Here is a 26728-nt window from a genome sequence, read left to right on the forward strand (position 1 = left end):
CATTTTTACTGCTTCTTTTGATTTAATTTTGACTTGGCTGTAAATGTCTTGCTATGTTTAAATCTATAAATGTTTTGTTAAGAGAACTTTATTAGACATCATAATTTTACAGATTTTAAGCTCTTTACGAACAAAATTGTTAATAAGCAAAGATTATCCGAAAATAATTAGCATTGTCCGCGGGTTTATGTTTCTATTTATTCGTATGCTATTCATTACTTTAAATAAGAAATTGAGCATGAAGAAAGAGTTAATTAATAAAAGGATTTTCGAGATTCTCCGTAAGACGGCCAACAGAAGGAACAAGGTGGTACTTGTTGTGAACAACTAATTTGTGTAATCAGCTCTAGTGCCTTTCGTTTTTGAGGAAAAATATCGCATGTACACTAAGCACGCATACGCTACCTGTGGGATAAATTTATTATTTTATTCGTTATTTACCTTAGATTAATTGCCTTAAAATGTATAGTAAATTAAGTAATAGTCAACATGTGCAAGCAGAATGTTCATCATTCATGTGGCTTATCTGAAACTGGCCTTTCTCGAAAGCACAAAAATTGATTAATTTTTTCTTTCGCTAATAGGTCAGAGTAATTTGTGGTGGTAACTATTCCATTAAAATAACTTTTTGGTGCTCCATCAACGGCTCAACAAAAAAAAGGATTTCACCTCTTTGTTATATTTTCTTCCTAATTAAAACGCAAGCTCATTAGAATGTTCAGAATAATCATGCTTTTTTTAAATAAATAACAACCCTAATCGATATTTAAAATTTTTTACCAAAATTAATCCGAAATACCCATATCAAATGAACATGAAAGTCAACTAACTTATTGTTGCGTGACCCTGTCAGTCTGTATTAGCCAGAAAAGCATACACTACGTAAAAAACGCTGGTCATTCTGGAAGTCGTGCATGACGTCTTATCTTAATTATCAGAGGTTTTAGCAGACTTTATATATAGGGAGTTTGTAATAAACTTAAAATTTCATTATCATAAAAAGTTAAACATAAATTACAGAAATTTATAAATTGTAAAGACTAAGTGAAATAAAAACGAAGTACGAAACTAAGTATAAAAATATATTTTTCAAATATATTTTAGAAATCAAATACACTAAAATATTTTATTAAAAAATCTTGTTCTGGGGGATGTGGTACTGTCGCCATCTCCGTTTACCATCGTTTGAAGCTGTCGCGTAAGGTCTGTTATTCTTTCGTCTTTTATCGTCAGCATACTTTCTAAGTGCTCGATCTAAAATGAACGACATAAAGAATGTGCTAAACAACTTTTGTGTTAGTGTATTGGATGTGGCTGTTGTTAAGGCGGTATCATAAACCTATGATCTTTCAGTTAATAATGGTTCTTGAAAATACTTAATAAGATATTTATATTTAAGTTAATATATATGCGATTTAGTCCTATTTGGAAAGATATATGCAAAATAATATCCTGAAGACACAAGGTATAGGCATAGCTGTGAAGAATATTAAACTATTTATTTAAATAGAAAATCGACACCAATTTTAATAGAAAATAGACTTATTAATGACCTAAAGTTTCTTGCCACCAGAAAATCTTAGACTGATATTGTCTTTAGGAAAATATAATTTTAATAAATAAATATACAATTTTATATGTAATGTAATAATAATGTAATTTTTTTAATAGTGTGGATATTGCATCAATTGAATTGCAATATGCAGTCTAGTGACAATTATTTTCTACTCAATAATATTAAAATAAATTATTTACCAACCCATATGGCTATAGGTTTTATTTTAATAGAAAATTTTGAAACTTTAACAGTAAACAAAGAAAATTGACCGTTAAATTTTTGCAAAAAAACTATTACGAAGTTCTACGTCCCTAACTACCAGCCTATGTGTTGTGGTCCAAAACTTTGAGATAAAAAGAAAGAAGAAAAATCTTCCAAAATTTTCTTTTATATTTTTTTTAGTTTATATTTCTTTTATTAAAAACTATGGACTAGAATTTAAAATTGTTAATGAGAAAGAGTTATATGATTTACACAATAAATTACAATCTTATTATATATAATAAAAATTAGAAGAGTTATACAATCTATTTAAGAACTAACGTTACTTAAGTTTTGATGAGTGTAATATTTTAACGTCCTTTTTTACATTTAAAAGTGGTTCAATTTTACAATAATTTCTAATTTAGTGCTCTTAAATTAAAAAAATATATCTTTAATTCTTAAGCATATTACGTAGTTCATAGCATTCTGCTAACTGCAGTTACAGAAATGCGAGTTTTTTTTAGAAATAGGACAAGATGATTTTTTAAGAATCAACTGGTTATTAAAACACAATTTCTTGATCAAATTGGACGATTAAATTTAATAAAACTAATTCAGAATTTCGGATATTGTGAAATGACAAACATTTGCTTCATATTATTTTATTTCAACCAATATTTCGTGATTCCACAATATTTGTTCATTTAAAAATGTTTTTGAATTATTAGCTATGCTATAAGCTCTTTCTAAAATTTTTAATATTTATGTAGAAATAAAATTGCATTATCAAGGCATACTGACAAAGCTTTGCCAGTGTACATCTAATTGAATTTATTATTATCTGCAAGTAGGTGCTTATTACGGTGGAAAAACGCCCACGCGTGATTTTCATACATTAGCAAGGATATATTAATTCTATAGGTTCTTTGTCGCTACCTTAACTTTAATACGTATATCCAGCGGACCAATAATTAAAACGCATATTCGATTTTAAATGCGTTATTAATAATTCTTTTAAGAACATTGTAGTAATGCTATAAATAAATAGCTATAATACCCATTTTAGTTATGCATAGTAATAGGTCGTGCAAAAAATATAAAATTTGTAGTTAATAAAATTATAAAATTTGTAGAAATTTAAAAGTGCTTATTTAAGGTTTTTTTTTACAGGGTGTTTCAGAACTATCGCATCAAACTTCTAGGAGTTGTTTAGTGCAACAGAAGAATCCATTTGAGTATAGGAACCCATGTCCGGAAATGTGTCACTACGCCACTACGGCCCTAAGACGCGTTAAAATTTATAAAAAACATTAATTACCTAAATAGAATCTGCTGCATTTATTTTTACCTTTTGTACATGATACCATAACAACAATTGTTTAAAATCAACGCTTATCAATGTCAGTTCTTATTTAAAAATTTTATAGCTTACAATTTTTAAACATTTATTGCTAATGGAAAACTTTACCAATCAAGAATTGGCGGATATGCATTTGGCATACGGAGCAATAAACTGCAATGCACGAGCAGCATCGCGGTTGTATGTATATCCTGGATACAAAAAGTTTATTGCGGTTCATCGGCGGCTCGCTGAGACAGGCATGTTTAAGACTAAGATGCATGATACTGGTGTTGCTCGAACCGTAAGAACGGTCGAATTTGAAGAGGTGCTTCAGCGAGTTGCCGATGAACCATCAAATAGCACACGTGACGTCGCTAAGAATATGAATACGAGTAACGCTTCTGTCTGGCGGGTACTACACGAGCAACAACTCCATCCTTACCACTTCCAGAAAGTTCAAGATATGACTGCAGCCGATTATCATCCTAGAGTTCAATTTTGTCGATGGCTTCTGGATCACATCATTGCACAACCAAATTTTTTACGATATGTTTTGTGGACCGATGAAGCCTCTTTCACAAGAGACGGTATTTTTAATAGTAGGAATAGCCATGTTTGGGACGAAGAAAATCCTTATGCAATTTTTCCAAGAAAACATCAGAATCGTTGGTCTGTCAACGTATGGGCAGGCATTGTTGATGAATATTTAATTGGGCCATACCTTCTACCGAAACGGTTAACAGGACCAATTTATCTGCGTTTCTTGGAGGAAGTTCTCCCAGAACTCCTTGAAAATATTCCAGTAAATAGCAAATATGGTTTCAGCAATGGAGCGCCAGCTCACTTTGCTGTACAAGTACGCGAGTATTTGGCTCAGCGGTTTGGGAACCGTTGGATTTCCAGAGGTGGAGCAATTTCTTGGCCTCCTAGGTCACCCGATTTAACGTCGCTCGATTTTTTCTTGTGGGGATATGTAAAGTCTTTAGTCTACGAAACTCCAGTAAAATCAGAGCTACACTTAATTGGACGAATAACAGCAGCATTTGAAATCATGCAAAACGAGGATCAAATTTTTAGTTTAGTCCGCTGAAATTATGTGCTGCGTTTAAATCGGTGTATTGAGGTTGAAGGAAGACATTTTGAACAATTGTTGTGATGGTATCATATACAAAAGGTAAAAATAAATGCATCAGATCCTATTTAGGTAATTAATATTTTTTCTAAATTTAAACGCGTTTTAGGGTCGTAGTGGCATAGTGACCCATTTCCGGACATGGGTTCCTATACTCAAATGGATTCTACTGTTGCACTGAACAACCCCTAGAAGTTTGATCCCATAGTTCTGAAACACCCTGTATATCGGGTACTAAAATGCATTAATCATTGAACTTTTTTCTGTTAAGGAACTTAAGATCTTCTATTTTAGAATTTTTCTTGGTATATAATTTTTATGACTTTATTTATAATTCCATTATCACGAGCATCATCACTCTTTTCTCAAAAGTAGATATCTGTTCTGTATGTTGGTGCATTTTATGTTATATAAACGTTGTAAATAATTTCATTGGCTTTGTCAAATAACTTTTTTGTCAAATAATAGATAAGTATGCACACAAAATCAAAAGTTTTAAATTGCACCTCTGAAGCCTATTTAGGCCATAGACCTTTTAATAATTTTATGTAAAAACTTGCATGGCAAATAACGCACCTGATAGCACAGACTAAATAATTCGATTACATGAAACACCAAGCAAGATTTACATTGACAGAAATGTAATTCCGGTATTTGTGCATAAAAATTCATTTATAAAATATGTAAGTATAAAATTATTCCTACTGGTAAGTTACTCTCAGTACTACTTGTTACTAAGTTATAATTTGATAATTTATGCCTATTCTGAGGTAAAAAAGGCTGTACCAAAAAGGTTATACCTTCTTAACACTATATTTATACTTAAAGCTATATTTTCAATTCTAGTTTTTTTTAATTGCTTTTTTACATTAAAAAATAAGTCTTACTTTCATTATCTTTAGTCAAACATAGGTCAAGTAGATAGATAAACATAGGGCCTTAGATATTCATGTCTAATACTACGTACTAATTTACTTTAATAAATTTTTTTTTAACTTCTAATTTAATAACTTTTGAAGTTTAATAATCAAAGCCTTTCAACAGAGATAAATCATTAGATATTTCACAAGGTATAGCTTTATTATAACTACGAACGGTAAAAAGCTATATAGTTTTTTGAAGTTTTTTGATTTATTTATTTAAAAATATATTTAAAGAACACTTGTAATATACTTATTTATATCAATAAATTGGTGTTGTGAAAAACAAATGACGCAAATAATTCCCTTATATAAAAGGTATTTTATGACTTGACTTTTTTAGATTAATTTTATGTCCAAAATTTGATAACTTTTTATCTTATTTAGTTTGTTTTTTAGTTGATCCATTGATGACTGTAATTTAAATAGTAAAAGGATGATAGATTTCCTTACAAGTTATTAAACTCAAAATAAGCATTTCTGTTACCTTCTGTTTTAACTTAATAACTTCATTGGTTTTCTCTGTAATTTCTGACTCCATCTTATTAAAAATATTGACCGGGACCATCTTTTGACTGGATGTTTTCGCTCCTGTTTTAATCTTGATATCTAAAATCTCTAAAAAATATGTTTCAATCATTTTAAAGGAATTTAGTTAAGTAAATACTACTATATGAATTTGTAATTTTTGGCTCTAATAGTGCCAAACGAATTTCAAGAAACTAATTTTAAAGTTGGTAGCCAGTCTCAAATAAATTCAAAGAAAGTCAAGAATTTGCGCCAAGATGAACTTTTTTCATAAAAAAAGAATAAAATGGCTTAAACAAAACGATATAATACTTCTCGTAAAATAGGTATAGCACTTGTTATTCTTCTACCATTAATTTTATTAAAAAATGTTATTCCTTAAACAAAACTCTATCTTTATTTGACTAGTTCATTTTTAATATTAAATTAAGAAATTTTCATTTAACAGTTATTTGTTCGCTAGATGCTTGTCAAAGCTGATTTGATCAATAAAATGTTTTTTTTATTATTTTTAACTTTTTTTATTGTTAGACTGGTTAAGTTAGATTGGACTCTTATTAGGTTGGATACTTGTTAAAGTGGACTACTTTCTTATTGGGTCTGGATTGTGTTGGCTTAGAGTTTGTGTTGGATACTGTTAAAGTATTTTAACCCATATTCTTGGAGTTGAGGGTCTAGATTCGATTGTAAACTAACTATTGTGATTGATCCGTTAGTTCTTTTATCCACCACAACTCTACTATGTATCCTATTTTAAATAAATTTTTTATTTTAATTAAAATTTAATATTTTCTATTTTTTTTTGCAAAAAGAACAGTATACGAATTGACGTAAGCGCAAGAAAATATTGCTGACAAACAACTTTTAAATAATTTTTTTGAGGTAATTTCTAAAAAAATATCCTAAAATTGGTTTCGCACTAATTGACTCTAAAATAACGTATATTTTTATCTTCCATTATCATTTTTAACAATTTTATTCTATTTATTCTTATATTAAAATTATCAATCTTTTATACACACCCTCTGCATGTTCTTCCGAATTGGATATTCCATCTAAATAATAAATCTTTTCATCCTTTTCAGTGCTACCTTTAACCTCTTGCTGCTTTTCCACTTTTACCATAATTTTGTGCAAAAGTTTTTCAATAGCACCTGGTACAGCCTTTGCTAGCTGCTCTTGTTCGCAAAAGGGTAAATTAATCTTCAATTTATTCAGCACCTTAAATATATTAATTTATTAACATGCTTCGTAGATTTGGGTGATAGTTTAGAAGGTTTAAATGGTACCTTTTTATTTAAAATACTCCAATTTACAATTTTCTGAGACAAAGCATTCCTAGGAACGTAATTATGTAAATCAACAAGTTTAGGAAAATGTTGCTTAAGAATTTCGGCTAGCGGCACCGCATCAGAAAAGTCCCTGTTTAAATTTTTCTTTTGCCTAGTGATTTCGTGTTCGTCGATCCATCGAAATAATTCATCTAAATCTATGTTACTAGGAAATTCGGACATATTATTGCGAGTTTTGTTTGGAATAAAATAAAAATATAAAAATTAACAAAAATCTAATCAATGTCAAAATTGATAGATCAAATAATGTGACGGAGGATATAAAAATTCAGGTGAATATTGTTTATCTATATACAGAGTGTTTCCGAATATATGGAATATTTCCATAATAAAAAGTTCTATACATGTTTCTACTATGAACCTTATCTAAAAAGCATTTAATTTAGCCTATGAACATATAATTTTAATTATACTACGCTTCTATCTTCGAATGATCTGATATATAATCGATATATTGATATATCGATAATCGATTGATCTGATATATAATTATTATTCTGATATATTATTATTATTATAGAGGAAATACTAAATATCTCTCAGCAATATAACCTTGAGAATTTTCCATCTTCGAATCCTGTGAACAAAGTAAATTATAAGAATCGGACAATATATTTAGATCATTGTTAACAATACTTTACATTAATATAATATATTCAGAAAACATGCCTTTATACACATTGCAGGAATAGAAATACCATTGTAGTATGAAATTAAATGGTTTATTCCGGCAGGTATGCCGGAACTTTTATAATTTCTTTATTATACTATATGATTTTAATAATTTAATTTATTTAAAAAATGTATTCCAGGAATATTAATACTGTAAAAAGCCGGGTAATCATTTCGTAGATATACTCGTATTCCTGGAAAATTTGTAATTAAAGTTATAATATACACTAGCTGCTTTAAACACGGCATATATTTTAAACCCATGATGATTGTTCATAAAAAATACCTTAACTAAAGGATATATTCTCTCTGATAGATAGATATGATAATGCGTTAAAATAAAAAAAGGCAAAAAAAAGACAGATCAGAAAAGCACAAAGAAAAAGAAGTAGAAGATGAAGAAGAAAAAACAACGACCAAATCGGAGGTAAGTAACGAAATAGCGTTATTTTATTTAGCGTTCTTATATTTTCTTTAAATTTGTGAACTTAAATAGCCCTAATGATGACGAGCCCCAAAACCAGCAAATACATTGTTAAATATTAACACCGTGCAAATTGCCGAAATTACCGCACGAGTTCGAGAATAATTTACATAAAAAAAAAATTATGTTACATCAATTGACCTAATGGTTAATTATATTTGAGACTTGCATAAATACAGTACATCACAGTTATACCTAAATTCATTTAAAATTAAGCGATAGGTTTTGCTGCACTTTTTTGTGCGTAAAGTTTGAATATAAAGGGTTGCTCAAAAATACATTTCGACCATCATCTTAATTTTTTTTAATGAAAGCACCTTTTTTATTTCAATTTTTAAATTTTGCGTGGAGTTCTACGTATGTTACATGCATCACATCCTAAACCTAAAGTCAACAGTTATCGAAAAAAACATTATTCATGTAACAAATAAAAAAAGAACAAAAATTAAATTAAATATACAAAAAGGTTGCCATTGACATCTAGACAATATCCAAGGCAATCAATAAACTCTCGTTGCATATTTTGAATCATTTCCCAAGTTATGGAGCGCAGTTCTCTGCGAATCCTATCTTTCAAGTCGTCTAGATTATTTGGCCGATTACCAAAAGCCTTTGACTTGAGGAATCCTCACAACAAAAAGTCTAGCGACCTAGCCGGTCATTCGATGGGTCCTCTCCTTCCTATCCACTGATTGAGAAAGGTTTTATTCAAAAATGTACGCACAGTAGTGCGGAGGAGCACCATCTTGCTTAAAAATTAGTTCTTCGTCAGGACAGTCTGGGTCCAATAGCTTTAACAATAAAGCTAATTATGCTGGAACTAATTCAAATTGGAGAAAATCGAGATACACTTATCCCGTTAAAGTCTGTTCAAAGAAAAGTGGACCTATTACTCGTCCGCGCACTATTCCACACCACATATTTAGTTTTAAAGCTACGGGGTATTCACCTCCATCATCCAATGTGAGTTTTCTGGGGCCAAATGTCAAAAATTCAAACCGACCGTGGCCAATTTGGAAAAAATATTATTTGTAACTAAATGATGATAATACACATGTTTGCCAGCGTTCACAAAACTCATTTCGCCTTGGGTAAATTAGCCCAATCTGAGGTAGAGAACTTGGATTTTCTTCTCTGAATTTTCTGAAAAAAAGCAAAACTTAAGTTGTCTCAAGTCAAGTGGCTCATTTACATCTCGGGCAGGACAACCAGATTTCAGCAGATCTCTAACAATATCAAATTCTCTAAATTTAGTCTCTATTCTATTCATCACCTTTTGACATATCGGAGGACGATCGGGATGGATTTCATTGAATAAATCGTAAAAAATATCTATGAAAATATACTGTCACCAGCTAATATTAACAAAAAAACGCGAATGAATTAAATTTTGCTTTGCTTATAAAAATCCTCAGAGATAAGGCGTGACCTTCAATAATAATGTTCGGCCGGGTTTTTTTCTAGAACTGTTGACTTTAGGTATAGGACATGATGCACGAAACAGACGTAGAATTCCAAGCGAAGGTCAAAAATGAAATAAAAAAAGGTGCTTTCATTTGAAAAAATTTGTGATCGATGTTTGAGCAACAATCAATAGATAATGGTGCTCCTCCGCACTATGCTATCACTTTTTGGATGAAACCTTTCTCAGTCAGTTTATATGAAGGAGGACCCATCGGATGCATGAAACATATGTAGAATTTCACGCGAGGTTCAAAAATTAAACAAAAAAAGTTGCTTTTATTTGAAAAAATTAAGTTGATAGTCGAAATTAATTTTTGAGCAACCCTGTATATACAAATTTCACGTACAAAAATGTCCGAGCGTTTTTGCAAAAAAACCATCGCTTAATTTTAAATGAATATAGACATAACTTTTGGGACGCACTGTATATTGTATACATATCAGTGTATACAGGAAAAAAAGTAGATTCTTTACGTTAAAATAATGTGATTGAGGTCAATTAGCCTTATCCTAGTAGTAGTAGTAGTAGTAGTAGTAGTAGTAGTAGTAGTAGTAGTAGTAGTAGTAGTAAGGGTGGGGAAGCTAGAGCTCGGCAAGTAGGCCTGAGCAGTCGCTTTTCGCCAACCCCAGAATCACCCATCCCTACGCCTCCACTCCCGATGCGCGGTCTCCACTGAGTCGGCCCGTCCTTTTAATAAAGGCTTGCACGTTGTCCCAGTCCAGATCTTTCAGATCTTCCCGCTGGCGTGTCGTTGCTCCGAAAATTGTAAAGTATGTAGTATGAAGTTTCCTCCCCTGTACCGCAATTCTGACAGAGTGGACTTTCTCCTATACCAAGAAGGTGTAGATGCCTGTTTAGACTGTTGTGCCCGGTCAGGATTCCCACCAGGTCTTTGATACTTTGTCGGGTCTTTGTTAGCAGTCGCCTTGCTTTAGAGCCGTCATGGTCTGGTATCATTTTCTTGGCCTGTCTACATCCTTCTGTCCTTCCCCAATTCTTCCTTGTTTTTTCCCAGGCCCAACTATTAAGTGCCTGGGAGATTTGTTTTTTGCTAAGACCGAGACAAGGTTCGGGGCCTATGAGAAAAAAACGATAAATAAAATAATATTTTGACACCCTGTATTTCAGTTACTATTAAAGTTAGGATATGGCAAGTTGACCTCAATCCCATTATTTTGACTTAAGGAGTCTACTATTGTTCTATGTCCCATTACTTTCGAGATACCCTGTATATAAATATATATATATATATAGGGTGTTATTTAAGTTGCCAAACTTTAGCAGTTGATTCTAGGAGTAACTTCAAGATGAAAAGATCACATGAACATAGGTCCAGAAATGCTTCATTTTTAAGATACAGTTTGTCAAACTTAAATCGGTTTTTCCTAAATATTTTAATAAGCTTTCAGTCGATTATGTTCAAATTTAACAGTGATAGGCTAATTTAGCATCAATTAGATTAAAATTACAGACTTTTTTCATGTTTTTATTTGTTCCGAATTAAGCAGCTAAAAATACAGCTTTTTTGTCCCCTGAGTTTCTTACATATCTCTCTTCATTTGCGAGATAACAAAATAAAAGCACTTTATTGCATGTCCCTGGGAAATGGGAAATGGAATATGGAAAATAACATAATAAAATATTAGAACCAACAAACTAATTAAGCAATGAAAATTAGACGAAAGTCGTCGCTTGAATGTTTTTGCACAGATTAAAACTAATTTCGATAAGACAAATTAACATAAAATAATCGCATAACGTAATAATTTGTAACAGCAATGTTTTAAAAGTAACAAAGAATAAGAGTGGCATGGAAGGAAAAACAATTGCTATTCAATCAAATCTTACTTTCACATAACTTACTTAAAACAGTATGTACTTAACGATTGCAATTATTTCAAGTGTTTCGAAGAGTATTAAGCTAATAAAATTACTAATATTGAAAAATGGTTCAATTTACAAATACAGAAATGGCCGATGTGTATTTTGTTTATGGAATGACTAAAGACAATTCTAGAGCGGCTAGGTGCATTTATCAAGAAAGATACCCTCATCGCATTATACCAAATAGAGTATAGACAAACATTTGTGAGAATACATCAAAGGCTGTGTGAATCAGGCACATTTCAAAGGTCGGCTGCTGTAATAGGGAGAACTGCCACAGTAAGAACAGTGGAGATTAAGGAAGCGATTTTACATGAAGTTGACCATGGCCCCGATACAAATACACACTGCACTTGGCTTTTGCAACAACAGGTAGCGTTTCCAAGATTTCTATCCCGTATTTTATTTACCGATGAAGCGTGTTTTTGCCTGAAATTCTATTATGAACTTTCACAATAATCATATTTGGGCTAAAGAAAATGCGATTACAGAAGTTAATTTTCAGCAACAGTTTTCCGTGAATGTTTGGGTTGGTATTATTTTTCACCCCCGAGATTAAATAGTCAAGAATATCGTAATTTTTTGAAATTTATTTTACTTGAACTATTAAAAAATGTCCCGCTGGAAGTAAGAGGAGCAATGTGGTTCATGCATGATGGGACTCCACCTCACTTCAGCATAGTATTTCGCCAGTTTTTGGATGCAACTTTTGGAGAAAACTGGATCAGGGGCGCAGGTACACAGTCATCGCCACGCAGGTCACCGGATTTAAATCCGTTAAGATGTTAATGCTAGATGTACTTGGCAGGTCATCTAACTATAAGGTCTGATGATGCTTTATTAGCGAAACATGTTACCTGATTAATAGATATAAAAAGATATTTTGAGACCGAGATTTAGAGTTTTAATTTTTTTCTCTAAAATAATATTTGTTTAAAATTCTTTTACTATATTCGCATTATGACCAAGGCAGCAATCTTGTTAAAAATAGGCTGATATCAGTCTAAATCAGGGAAAATTTAAATGATAGGAGGAACTTGGTTTTGCAGCAACTCATGGAATTTTTTTAAGCGTTTAAAGTATCATATTTAAACATTGGCCCTATAATATAGCCCAAAATATCAGCCCGAACATTTTTTTTGGGGTACTGAGTACGAAATTAAAAAATTTTGTTCTCATTTTTCTAAGATCAATATTGAACAACGGAAAAATTGTATTTCCCATTTAATGGAAAAGAAGATTAATCTAAAAATAGAATATTTTGTAATTTTTTTTTCATTTGCTTTTTTTCATCATGGTTTAATTAATCTTTGGGAATTATCCTGTGAGTTATTTGTTTTTAGAAAAATTTAGAATATTTTTACTAATGTTTTGTCTAAATACTGGTAACAGCTTTATGGTCCATGCCCAGTTCCTCTCCAACACTTCTACTTCATCGTGTTAAATCCACTTCTAGAGCACCACAAACCATGTGTTCAAGTCGTTCTTGCACCTGGACCCTTTCGATAGAGGATTCTTGCACTTAGTGTGGCATTTATGACAATCTTGAAGGCGAAAGTCTTAAAATTCGAAGCCATATTTAAAATTGTTTTTTTTTGCAACCAATCGGTCTACGGTCTACTTTCAAATGTAATTAAAAACATATCCTTACATTGTACTGCCGAATTGCCTCTATAAAACCATTTAATAACTCCTTCGGAAGGAATATAAACAGCCTAAGTTGCGTGTAAACAGTGCAGCGTGTAGTCTCGCAGTAATATGAGGCATGCCGATATTCTGTAAAAAACAAAAATAGCATATACCTATCAGAGACCGTAGACGGCCGCTCATCGACGAGAAGCGATTATTTTGTACATTGCTTAATCTTCAATTCCCCAACCTGTATACCTACATCATATTATACTTAGTATAACAACTGAACTAAATACATTAAATATATTTCTAAGGTTAGAACAATAGTATCATGTATACTTTGATGAACGAATATTTGCCATTAAAAATAAATTGTAGAACTTAACTAAATTTTATATAAAAATTAAAAAAACACATTTTTTACATGTTATAAATAAAATTAGTTCTACAATTTCTGTACAGGCACTATACAGTCCTAAATAGCAAAAGCTACTGATGCTATGAATGCTACAAAATAGTTTACATTTAAACATTTTTTTAGTTTAAGAGTTAGTTTAGAAGTTTACTTTGATACTCTAATAATATAATAGCAATTTTGGTAGTCATTCAAGAAGTATCATAAAAATTCCAAATCTTCTCTTAGATATAAGGTTATTAGTGAAAACCATCTAAATTAATTTCTCTATCGTTTTAAAAACTATTAATTTTACAGACAGTATGTCATAAAAATAATATATAAAAATGTTGATATTTTCTAAACCATTATGTACATTTATCTTTGTTAAAATTTAGTTAAAAAGCGTTTTGTCTTCTTATTAACAGTTTTCTCTAAAACAATTTACCTTCCGGAAACGGCTGCTCCATCATCAAAAATTATTATTCATAGTTAAGGAAACTAAGCACGTTGTTATATGCGAGGAGAGCGAGCGATCTTTGTAGCATAATAAAATAATCAAGCTACTGGTTCAGTAGATAAAACTGGAAAAAATATGCGAATACGAATATGTCGACCTGTCACTGGCGACGATTGATCACCTAAGCGGCCGTATACATATTCTAAGCCGACCCAAACTAAACAAAGATAAAAAGCTAGAAAAGTATGTTTAGCATGAAAGCCACTATATGAGCTGGTGGTCGCCTTTTTGCTCCTTTTTCAAATCAACTTTTGTTTGGGATATTTCGTGGGGTCGACAGACGACAGCGGCCATTGTGGATCATTTGATTGATCAATTCAGTTTATAGGGTGATAATGTTAGTAGAGGTTTATTAGAACCAATATTTCCATTATAACTTTAATTTATGCGATAAGTAGTTTGAGCTAAAAGCTTGTATAAATGTAAATGTATATACTAAAAAAGGTTCAAAAAAATATACGCACCTTTAGCTATCGCATCGGGTATCGTATGGGACATAAATGTACATTTGGAGACGAAGCAATCTTATACTTTAATAATTCTCAGATTTAGTATAATTTATATTTTTGTCTATTCTGGGCTGGTCTATAGTTTTTTATTATAAAGCTTAGCTGAATATTAATAAGTTTTTACAACACTAAATATGGTTCCAATTAATACATAAAATATACAAAATACTATATTATGAACATAAGATAGATATTTTTTTATTTCTAACACCAAATTAATTATGCCGTATTATATATTAATTATGAAGATTAATTATTTAGGCTTATTGAGTTAGTTTGAGAAATCTTTATTTTTAAAGATAGATAAAGAAAGCCTATCATTTAACGTTTGGTTACATCAAAATATCAACATGACAATTTGTTACATTAAGGTACTTAATAAAGGTCTTTATGGTATAGTTGCGCTTTTAAAAACCCTATCAAACAAATTGAAAATCAAGAGCTCTAGCTCAAGAAAAATAGAGTGTCATTATATAGAATGATGGAAACAAATTTTTACTTTTTCGATATGATGGTAAGAATTATGTTGCAAAAAGTCCTTTGACTTTATACTCAATGTAAAGTACCAAATTCCTATAAAGTATGAAAGAGGGAATATAATGATCTGGTACCGGGCCAATAATTTGGGTATAGGGTAACATAAAATTTCACTACAAAGAGATATTGAAAAATTAATTTAAACTTATATAGTTATAATTAATAATAATCTATGATTGATTATCCAATAGTCATTGTACTAGTCATTCCAATCTCCAGACTTAAACCTTAAAAAGGGTACACTATTAAATTAGAGTAGTCGCAACATTAACTAGAAACTTGGTTGGCAAAAATGATAGGTAGTTTTACATGCTCTAGTAATAAAAATATTATAGTTTTCCTACGACAGTTTGATAATAGGATTAATGTTTACACATTTTGAATAGATAATAATACCTATTACTAACCCCGTGAGTAATGATTCACAGGTTTGGTTGTCATGGTAATTTTGTATTTTATTAAAAAAGTCTAGATAGAAAGTCAAACAGATATATTGTAAAGTGTGCCATGGTTGTTAAAATAATTGCCAGTTAGATATTGTTGATGCGTTGCTTGACAACTTGTCAACTTATCCTATCAATAGAAATCATTTGAGTATAAAAGTTTATAAATATTTGTGCATCCTGGAATACGTTAAGTAAGTGATTTTAGTATCTGTAGATGTAAAAGTTGTAGAAAAATTACAGTATTCTACTCGCATGTATATTAAGCATTACTCAATCGTACTATTACAACACTCACAATACGAGCCGCAGCCGAAACAGGCAAAACTTCATCCTTGTGAGTAATAGCTTTCATTACATGCTCAATTAATAATATACCATTATAAAACAATAAAAGTTTCTATATATATTTGACATTCCAATTCTATACTCTTTTTGTAACGTAGCAACCAGGCTCCAAAATATATATTGACCCAATTGTAAAGTTAAAAAACTGCTTATTTCTTTGAAATGTAAATAAAACAACAGCAAAACAGCAAAACTTTAACGTAAAATTTATTTTTATATTAAATTTCTCTTCAAACCATTATCGTAGTCTGTAACATTTGTGGGATGACTTCGCGACATACAAAAGTCATTTGTGCTTGCGTTAAAGTAATTTATAGGACATTAAAAATTGTTTTTAATAAATAGACCCTTCCCATTAAAAAAAATTGGACACTCTTTCTTAGGGGATTGAAGGTTTTGCCATTTGTGTTGCATAAAAACTGAATTCCGAAATCTTACCAATTTTTTTTCCCACTTTGTAATGCCTGCAGTATGTTTTTGATGTCCATCCTGTATGATAAAATCATCACAACTGTGATATACTAATGTGATAACTGTGTAATATTAAACCGAGTCTACTTTTTTTACATAACAAATAAAGTATACATCATGAAAGCAGTTTTTTTTATACGAATTTATAAATTGCCAAATTCGCGTAGGGCAGCCATAAAAAAAGTTGACTGCGACCGAGCATAGACTAAGTCTATAATTGTTACCAATACATATTCGTAATTTTTTATCAATATAATTGAATATAACGCTGTAAACATGGTGAGATTAGGTGGTATAATAATCAAATTATAAAAGTTGTTATTCTTCTGAAAGTTCTATAGGAACTACAGTAAACATTATAACACTAACTAAACGAAAGTCTTTTAAATTAGGAAAAAGCAATTGCTAGGGTAATAATGTTAAAAATTTATAATTACAAAAATACACTTGATAATCTATAAATAAAATAATGATACTACCAGTGTACAACTGACATAATCCAAAGACTGTATCTTTGGTTGATATATAAAAGTTCTGATCATCCTCGTAGAGGTAGTTTAGAATGAAATAGTGCTTGAAAGTGTGGCCAAAAATATAGAAACTTCAATTCATTATGGATTGCTGCAATTGGGTTTTACCTATTCCACAGACTATTTTATGCAAATATTAGCAGTTATCCTCTATACAAAATGTAAATAATACGGGAATTAATGCCTAGGGACCATCAATGTCTCGTGTATTTGTCCAATAAATAAGTAACTCCAACAATAATTATTGCCAAGCTTTAACAGAATGTCAGACTCGAAATTACTAGAGTCGAAAGTTTTTTCAAACTGATATCGTATTTGTTTTTTTTATTTGTAATAGGTTTTTTTTAATACATTTAATATGGATTGCAATTAAATCAACCTCTAGTTCAACCACGTCGTTCGTTTAATTCCCTAAAATATGGAGGGACTAAAATAATACTTCCGTAATGTAAATATTATCTGTAGTCCGTGTTTATAGTTTCTGTATATCATCTTTAAAATCAAAATTAAAGATCCTTACAGCAACTTTTAAATATTAATTATGTGTTAAATACTTTAATACATAAAATCTATTGTTTGAGAATTGATTTTATCGCAATAAACCTGATTAGATTTGATGTCAAATACTAAACTGATATGACAAGAAGAACACAAACAATTTGACTATACCCTCTTGTTATCTAATTGAAAATTGGATCATATTTAGTAAATTGGGGTTGCGAACATTTAACGAGAAACATTTCCAAGAAGTTGGGCCCAGGGTGTATCGTAGGTCCATATCAATGTCGCGTCTGTCGCGGGTAATTAGCGGTGTAGCGTGTAGTTAACACCGACCTGTCATAACAGATTAATGAATGCATCCCCAGACTACGGCGCTGCCCGTTTGCCTGCTCGTTGAACATTTAATAATCTGATATCCGTATATTTTCGACATCGTTGCCTCCATTTAATATAGAGGTAAAGGATATAGTTAGATTCCTCAATATTATGCCACATTTCAAGTATTTTTTAAGACATTTAATAACTATACATTTCGAAAATCATCTATGCGTAATGAACTAAAATCAAGCGAAAATTAAAGGTAACCATTATGAAATATATAACATATTTCAAAAAAGTCAAACAGTAAACATAAAAAACGAAAATGTCATATAATATAAATTAATTTTAAATCCCCAAATTTTTATCAATATCTTCAATATCGTAATAAATTTTACGAATAACTTGTTTACTTTTTGTTGAATCCGTTATAGGCGATAGAAGCTCTAACGCTCAATAGTAGAAAATTACATGTTTTTTTTCGAAAGTAAAAAGATTTTTTAATGTATTAGAAGAGAAATATTGCCTGATCGGCAAATGGTACATCGCCTTGCTGAAAAAAGGTAAAGGTACATACTTTCTACAAGCCAAGCAAACACTTTTAATAAGGTTTTGCTTTTTTACTATATGATATAGTGAAATTAAAAGTTTTTCAATAGCCTCAAAATGTTATACCAGAAGAGATATTATAAGATATAATAAGAGATTTGGAACTCGTGTTACCTCTAGTAATTAACTTGAGCACCCATCTCGTAAACCAAAATGATGTCGATTTTTGTCGCACATCAAAGAAACATGCGTGTGCGTTTGCGCTCAATTTAGATATTTTTTTCATTGATTTGATTTGTTTAATTTTATTTATCTATATTTGTGGCTAGTCACTGGAATATGGAGTGGTCAAGCAAAGAGGATTTGGAAACAGTTTTCAGAAAACAGAAACTCAGGTTTCAAGTCATATAGAAACTTTCAATAACATATTAGCTACAGAAATTTGTTGCTGCATTAAACCCTTTAAATTATAGCCCAGAATAGGCAATACATACTTTCTATGTAATATGAGTAAAGACTTGCCACCGCAATCTTCATTTAAATGATCATAATCTACGTAATTTTCTTTACAAGAGTTACTTTAATTGTTCATATTAGTTTCACCGAAAAGATTAGCCCTATACTTATCCAAGTTACTCAAATAACTAGTTAGTTCTGTATTAAACTCTCTGGCTCCAAAAGAACCTACACTTGGTTATCATCGATATAAGTATAAGGCTGTTATAATAATTATAATAATTACAATTAAGAATTATATTTAACCTGATCTAAAACAATCACCTCTCCCGCTTCGTTTTATATGTCACACTGCACTCCTATTGTTCAGAAAGTTCTTTTGCTTCAAATGCCATATAAAGGTTGGCAATCATCACTTTAGGGATAGATACTCTTGAGTAGCTAGTTTGATGATATTTAGACTAGTTCCTTTAGTTGCACAACCACGAAATTATTCTTCTTTCGATACTTCTTTTGTATCTTTTTCACCGTACCATGCTCTAGATATTGTAGTTTTGATGGTTGTTATGATTTCCATATTTTTATGTTTATTGTTCACATACATTTATGGTTTTTTTGTTTGCTCTATTCAATAAATTTTCAGAATTCTCTTGTATACCTATTTTTTAAATATCTCAAATTTCTAAATACGTGAGAAATAATCACTTATAAGTCAAATTTTATTTCCCTTGCAATTTGTAGTTTAAGTTTTTTAGAGTAATCGTTTTTATAATTAATTATTGAACCAAGATAGCCATGGCTTTCTACCTTGTCAATGGTCTTATCAATAACTGTCAGTCGTTTATAATTTTCTAGTAAGTCCATTTTCTTGACTAAACGTAACTATCTTATTCATAAATAAAACTTCTTTAGTTAGGTAGTTTAGTTCATTTTCAGAAGGTTCTGCTACATTCATTAGGGGATTAAATAAAGGAAAAATCAAATAAAAAGTTGATTCTGAAGTTGTTTCTTCATTAATCAATAAATCAATAGATACAGCCCGTTATTTAGATTTGCACTTTAAATTAGCGTATTATATTTTTTATGACCCATATGCAAAGAAATAGTTCCAAGTTATATTTTTCAGAAAATCTAAATCTTTAAATTCAGCTAGGACAAAAAAAGTAAAAGCAACTTTCCCTTTCATAAACTAAGCACCGTGTAAGTTGTCAGGAAACTTATCTGACACGTCAAGTCTCGAAACTTTTAGGAACATGGAAACCTGTAGTTTTATCTCTGGGGCAATCAACGCCTTGTCTGATGAAAAACTTTTTTCCTTTTGACAGGCTACATAATGGAATTTATTATTAATATAACGAAGAAAATATTTTTTTAACTATTTTGTAATATTGGGCTCTCTAATTAAGAGATTAATGGTAATCATTTTGAAAACAAAATATAGATCAATGTGCAAACTTGCATCATAACACTTATAAATAATATAAAAATATATGGCTAAAATAATACTAAATCAAAATACGCCAAAAATTGTGGTTTGAAATTAAGTATGCTTAGGGTTTGAAATACCTCTTATTAATTATAGACCTGCGTATAGCTGCCTGCCAAGAGCCCAACGATTTTACTCGCATACCTATGTATGCAGGAGCATGTACCAGATTAAGAATATTAATATCTCTCAACACTCTTCTTCATATGCCCTAATTGTTGTGTCATCAGCAGTGTCTATTTGCTTTCCTAATGTATTAAAGGAAGATGATTTATATAGATAAAATAAAAATAGTAATGGGCTAGGCACTAAGCTATTAGCATTTGGGAACCCCAATATTCGTATACAGTACCTAACAATACCTCATGCAGCGGCATTGACGAATTGAACTAGAAGTTTAATACTATTTTTTTTAGAAGAATGCAGGGTTAAGATTTGAAGAGGGGATGGTTTTTTAATTACGGAAATTTGTACATATGGCAAATGAATAAAAAAAAATGTATGAAGAAAATTACTGACAATAGCATTGTGAAATTTCAATAGTTTTTGCTGAGTTATTAGTGTAAAAACTTTTTCTTATAAGACATTCGTACATAGGAAATCTGTATTGAAAGTATTTCGGCTTTACGGTCTAATAAACTTGCTTCTATGACTGAAGAATTCTTCTTTTATAAAAATGTCGTTAAGGCAGTAGCAATTTCTTATTATTTTACAAGTTGTTTGCTTAAGCTCTGCCCTCCCCTTTGCATAAACAGAACTTAGAATATAACAAAAGTTGCTCTTAATAAAAACAACTGTACCAATGGATTACGTACGTATGTATTAGTCTCTCAGTCCCACTATTCTGGATGTTACTGACTTTGACTTTTCAGACAATTAATTTTTTACATTTTAAAACGAGAAAAAAGTGTTAGCCATTGGTTATGCCAGTTCTTATCTACCGCATACATACATATTATCCCCGTTTAGGTAAAATTCCGCAGTACAGACTACAACGAGTGTAGAATTGTACATGTTGTCGTTTTATAAGCAACCGGAGGAAATATGATCTTGTATATAAACCTATTTACCAGCTCAAAGGGTTGAAAGTTTCCGGAATTTCTTAAAATTCCATTTACTATTTTTTGTATCGATTTATAAAACTGGCATACGCTGGTATTCAATTGAAAAAAAAATTTCTATATAAGGTTTGATATTCTTAGAATGCCGCATCACTCTACTGCTTGATAACTGGTCGTTACTGTTGATAGTAGTCGAATTAAATTGTTATTCATTTTGTTAATTTAATCAACATAGTTTTTAGTTTTTATTTGAAAACTGTAAAGATTAAGAGCTAAAAACTAGTTTACAGCTAATCTTTGCCTCTTTGGGGCAAATAATGTAAGTGGGTGAATAAAGATACGTTGGTATTATTATTAATATAATTATGAAGACACAACTGAACAAGAAAATATTTGGACATGGTCAGCCAAAAACAGAAAAAGTTTTAGTTTCAAAAGAAAGTAATAGTGGATGTTTCATATAAAGTATAGCATGACCACAGTGGAAACATGATGGTGGATTTTATAGGCACGATGGACTGATTCAAGTTAGTAGATATATTGCATCCTTGTTTAGGATATGACTTGAACCTAAATACTTCAGCAGGATAATAATTCCACAATACAAATGTTTTCTGTCAGAAAAAAATTTCGTTTAATTGTTCGTTCTGTTCAAAGTCTGATATAAACTGAAATAAAATGATGATAATACTCTCTAATAAAAGAAACACTTTTTTTTAAAAGGTTCTCTCTCTACCTTCGTCCGATGATTGAACTATGTTGGAATACCCTAGTTGCATGATTGGTCTACTCAGCTTTCTGATATCCACCTATTAAAGTACTTCTTAAAACAAATTGTTGATTACATACTTCAAACTTATCTACACTATAGAATTCCTGTAAACGTCTTACTAATTCATTATTTATACATACAGTAGTGCGATTAAAAATATTCAAAAAAACTAGATTATAAAACCATTACAAAGTAAAAGCGTATGCTGCAGTGGCGAGCGCAAAATGCAACACAGCAAAAATCGCCAAGTGCATAACGTGGTAACGGAAACGGTGTAAAATGACGGCCTGTCAAGCATGTTGCTGATATCATCATTCTCGCGACAAAAAAATGCTAATCATTTCGTTTTAAAATCCACTTTGCAAATTAGACAATTTGATTTATGTTGGTCGCTGTACGGGAACGACCTTGTTAGTTTAAGTAAAAATGTCCACTATGATGCTGACGGAAACTTTTTTGTAATATTTACGTAAATCCTATTTGCAATATAAGCCATTTTTATTTTTGAACTCGAATTAGGTAGATTTTTTTTATTAAAAATATTACAGGAAATAGTTAAATATATTAAAGTATAGTGGCGGTATTCAACCTGTTAAGATTTCTAAAACTTAATCTGATCTGATCTTTAGAACTCAAAATGATTTTAATGAATTTTTAAATAATAGCCACTCTATACTAAAAGATACTATGTTTTAAAGAAGTATCTTTTGGTTAGTGGCTTGAATCTATAAATGTTGAAGGGGTTTTTCCTTGAGAACATATCTTTCAGGTAATATACTACCATATAATATATAAGTTCTTCATATATTTAAATGTTAATGAACCAAACCTTTGAATCAGAATGTTCAGAAATGTTCATATTGATTGGTATTGATAGACTGAAAGTATTGAGACCCAAAATTTTAAATTCCTAAATGTTGATCTGAATATATCGGAATCAAATTTTACAAATTTTCTAAATAATAACTTTTCATCATTGACTGCATTCATAAGGAGAAGAAGTCATCACTATAGAATGAGCCCGAATCCACATTGGTACGTAATTACGGATCCGTTGGGACCACGTGATTGCTATTAGCCAATAAGAGGACCGAAAGGTTTCACGTACCAACGTGAAGGAAAACACGAATAGAAGTTGGCTAACAGTCCTTTGTGCTATTCGTTTTTGTTTGTTACATATTTTTGAGTTTTTACGAAAGCATTTTTTGGGACCCTGTAATTTCTGCGTAAGTCCTTTGTATTGATTTGACAAATTTTTTTTAGTTGTTATTTTGTATCTTTAGAACGTCAAGTTTGGGTTTGACCCCGGGTTCCACATATTTTAAATGTGGCTATTCTGGCTTTCTAATTAATAGTCAGATCCAAAATTATTTGGAACCCCAATGTTTCCAAGCACATATGGACGACAAGAAGAACCAGGTTTACCTTCGAGTTTTGCGCCAATGAGGACAATATTTTAACTTTATGGATACATTTTTAATATTGATTGTTATTATTTTATCTTTTTGTCAGTCTTTTCGCTAGTGTCATTCTAGTGTATGTTATATATAGGCATAAGATTTAAGCATAAAACAACACAGGAAGTTAGATGAAGAAATATTGATTTTATTCATTTATGCCAGAAAACCTCTATGGGATCCGAGAACCCCTTTACAACCAAGGCTACTTAAACATTGAACGTTGTGCTACTAGTAGTTATCGGTAGAAAAATTTATAAACACTAACCACCCATTATAAGAAAATTATTTTTGGAAATGCTGAGTAGTGTCAAGGTATGTATAGTAATTTGCTATTTTAAGTAACTCTATCATAATGGCTATAAAATTTAACAATTAAAAAAAAATATATTTACGAAATTAAAGAAATTGTAAATTAAAATGTGTATCTAATTTTCAAAAGCCTTTTACCTCTTTGTTCAAGTTCTGACTAAAATATAGTGCTAGCACAAGCTAGATAACAGAAAACCATACCGTTCAGAAAACCTAGATTTTTGCATTCTTTTGCTTCAGTAGGTAAAAACTACTTGCCATCATGATGAACCATACGTACGTAATCCACTGGTACAGTTGTTTTTATTAAGAGCAACTTTTGTTATGTTCTAAGTTCTGTTCTAGTTCTGCCAATAAAAGCAAACCTAGTCTGGTACATAGACGGCTGACTAGCCCATCAAGGTTCAGGGGTCGGTACACAGTAACCGCCTAAAGTTCCACATAAATTCGATAAAAATTAGAGACATGATTTTTTGAGAAAACGCTCGGACCCGTCGATTTTTATTTTAAGTTGCGCATTATTTCACATAAATTTTTGTATACAGTGTGGAACAAAAAAAAAAGATATATCGTCATCGGTCATTTTTTTAAATGGAATGCTATATTTTTTATTGCATTTATGAAATATAGGCAAAATTCCAAGCAAGTTCCGTATAACACACCTTATCTCAAAACTCAACTGTTTCCAAAATATTTACATTTAAATAACAAGAAAACAAATAAGTACGTCTATTTACAAATTAAGGTAAAATCGAGGATAAAAATAATGTTATAAACACTTCCAATTGTTTTTATTTCCATGGTTGCACTTGTAAAGAATCTCCATTTTCGAATGTCACTGTTAGTTCGAAAATTAATAGTTTTTATCAGAATAAATTATGGCTAATTTAACGAAAACCCAACGAATTGAAACTTTGATGATGCTAGGGTACGGGGATCGAATGCGTACGCAAAAAGAAGTAAGTGAACTGTTTAATGCCAAATACCCAAACCATCCTATTTCTTAGTCAACAGTTAGTAGAATAGAGCACAAATTCATAACTTCAGGTCATGTTAGGGATTTGCCAAGATCAGGTTGTCCAAAAATTTCTAAAGAAACAAAATTAAACGTTCTGCTCTCCGTCGAAGAAAATCCAAACAATACAACTTCACAAATTTCAGTTGATAATATAGCCGGAACGTCAGTAAGACGTATCTTAAAAGCAAACGAATACCACTCTTATAAAATTAGACTAATACACGAATTAAATAAGGACGATCCTGATCGAAGAAACCAATTTTGCGAGCAAATGATGAACATTTGCAAAAATAACCGTCAGTTTGTGTTACGAGTTTTGTTTTCGGATGAAGCAACTTTTTGTTTAAACCGTGTCGTAAATCGGCAAAATTGTCGGTACTGGTCAGTGTCAAATCCACACTGGGCAACTGAGGCTCATACAGAGTACCGTAAATCTATTAATGTTTGAGCTGGAAAATAAAGTAATAGGGCCATACTTTTTCGAATAAAACTTAACAGGACAACACTATTTGAATTTTCTTCAAGAAGATCTTATCCCTGCTTTGGCTGCCCTATACCCAGACGAACAAGACCAGACAGCGTTCCCAGAAAGATGGATAGGACGAAGAGGGCCAATAGAGTAGCCGGCCAGGTCACCAGACCTAAATCCCTGCGACTATGTTCTATAGGGGGAGCCTGAAAAGTAAAGTTTATATTGAGAAGTCAAACAACTTAGAAGATTTGAAAAAATAGAATTAGATATGAAATTAGACGTATATCACCTGAAATAATTGATAGTGTTTTACGTGAATTTGTAAACCGTCTTGCTTTCTGTCAAGAAGTAAATGGGGATCAGTTTGAACATTTAATACATTAATAAGAGTTTTCACAGTTTATAACATTTTATCCTTCATTTTATCTTAATTTGTAAATAGACGTACTTACTTGCTTTCTTGTTGGTTAAAGGTAAATATTTCTGAAACAGTTGAGTTTTGAGATAAGGTGTGTTATACGAAACTTGCTTAGAATTTCGCCTATTAAATTGAATTATTATAATGATTTTATTTAGAAGAATAAGTGTTTAGGGAAAACACAAATTAAATATTAGAGGTTTCTGCAATAGAATTGATTATTAGTTTCACTATCTGATAAAAAATTTTCTTGATAGTCACTTCTTCCTATTTTCAAAGTTATTATATAGTGTTGAATAACAAGGAATAATTCGAATCTCTAAGCCTTTAGAAAAATTAAAATAAATTTAAAAACAACGCATTCTACTTTCAATCAACAAAATATTGTGTTGTCATGTGTTTTATTACACTTTTGGATTTTGAGGGTTTTCTTGGTGCAATTTTTAATTTATCCTATATATATTTTATTTGTATTTTTAATTGATATCGCGAGACCATGGATACGGGAAGAGTGGAGCGGGAGAAATACTTCTGTTTTATGTAAAATAAACTTTGAAGAACAAACCAAAAATCAAATATTGTAACTTCTCTGAAGTATCAAGGAATAAGTAATTATGCCAATTATTTCAACATCATCTTAGATTTGCGACTATTTTGTTGATAATAAGCCATAATAAATGAATTAGTAAAAACGTAACAATAAAATCATATTTTTTATATAAATATTATAATAAATAAGTGTACAACATCTGAAGTGGGGGCCTATTAGCTGTTAGAGGCAAATTAGTTAGTAGTAGTACGCAGTATGGAGAACAATGCAAACATTTTCATTCTACAATAAATCAATAAAAATCGTAATATAAGTGATCCATATTTATCTGCTAAACTAGAATTAATTTGAAAAACTGTAATTAGTTAACACAAAAGTTGAAAAGTTATGCATGAGTAAGAAGCTAGAGTACAATTTGTAAATATCTTGCTGA

The 26728-nt window shown here is 30.8% G+C and overlaps 2 protein-coding genes across 2 annotated transcripts in view; one reads left to right on the forward strand and one right to left on the reverse strand.

Annotated features, from left to right (window-relative positions):
• The window catches only part of LOC126735894 (homeobox protein Hox-A1-like), a 100050-nt gene that overhangs the window by 40211 nt on the left and 33111 nt on the right, over nucleotides 1-26728 (forward strand). The gene's annotated exons all lie outside the window — the stretch shown is intronic.
• Nucleotides 1070-7278, reverse strand: LOC126735896 (sperm flagellar protein 1-like). The gene is made up of 4 exons (XM_050440004.1): nucleotides 6974-7278; nucleotides 6707-6905; nucleotides 5644-5774; nucleotides 1070-1254 (listed from the first exon to the last, which is right to left on the reverse strand). The coding sequence occupies exons 1-4, from the start codon at nucleotides 7196-7198 to the stop codon at nucleotides 1117-1119; spliced, it is 693 nt and encodes a 230-aa protein (XP_050295961.1). The 5' UTR covers nucleotides 7199-7278; the 3' UTR covers nucleotides 1070-1116.

Source organism: Anthonomus grandis, chromosome 5 (genome assembly GCF_022605725.1).
Source record: "Anthonomus grandis grandis chromosome 5, icAntGran1.3, whole genome shotgun sequence".
Lineage (NCBI taxonomy): Eukaryota > Metazoa > Arthropoda > Insecta > Coleoptera > Curculionidae > Anthonomus > Anthonomus grandis.

Excerpts from the sequence above, each read along its gene's own strand:
- LOC126735896 (XM_050440004.1), bottom strand. The coding sequence starts at position 7,198 with ATGTCCGAATTTCCTAGTAACATAGATTTAGATGAATTATTTCGATGG. Across the intron at positions 5,775-6,706 it reads TTCGGAAGAACATGCAGAGG|AGATTTTAGATATCAAGATT; the intron begins GTGTGTATAAAA and ends CATATTTTTTAG. Across the intron at positions 1,255-5,643 it reads TTATTAAGTTAAAACAGAAG|ATCGAGCACTTAGAAAGTAT; the intron begins GTAACAGAAATG and ends CGTTCATTTTAG.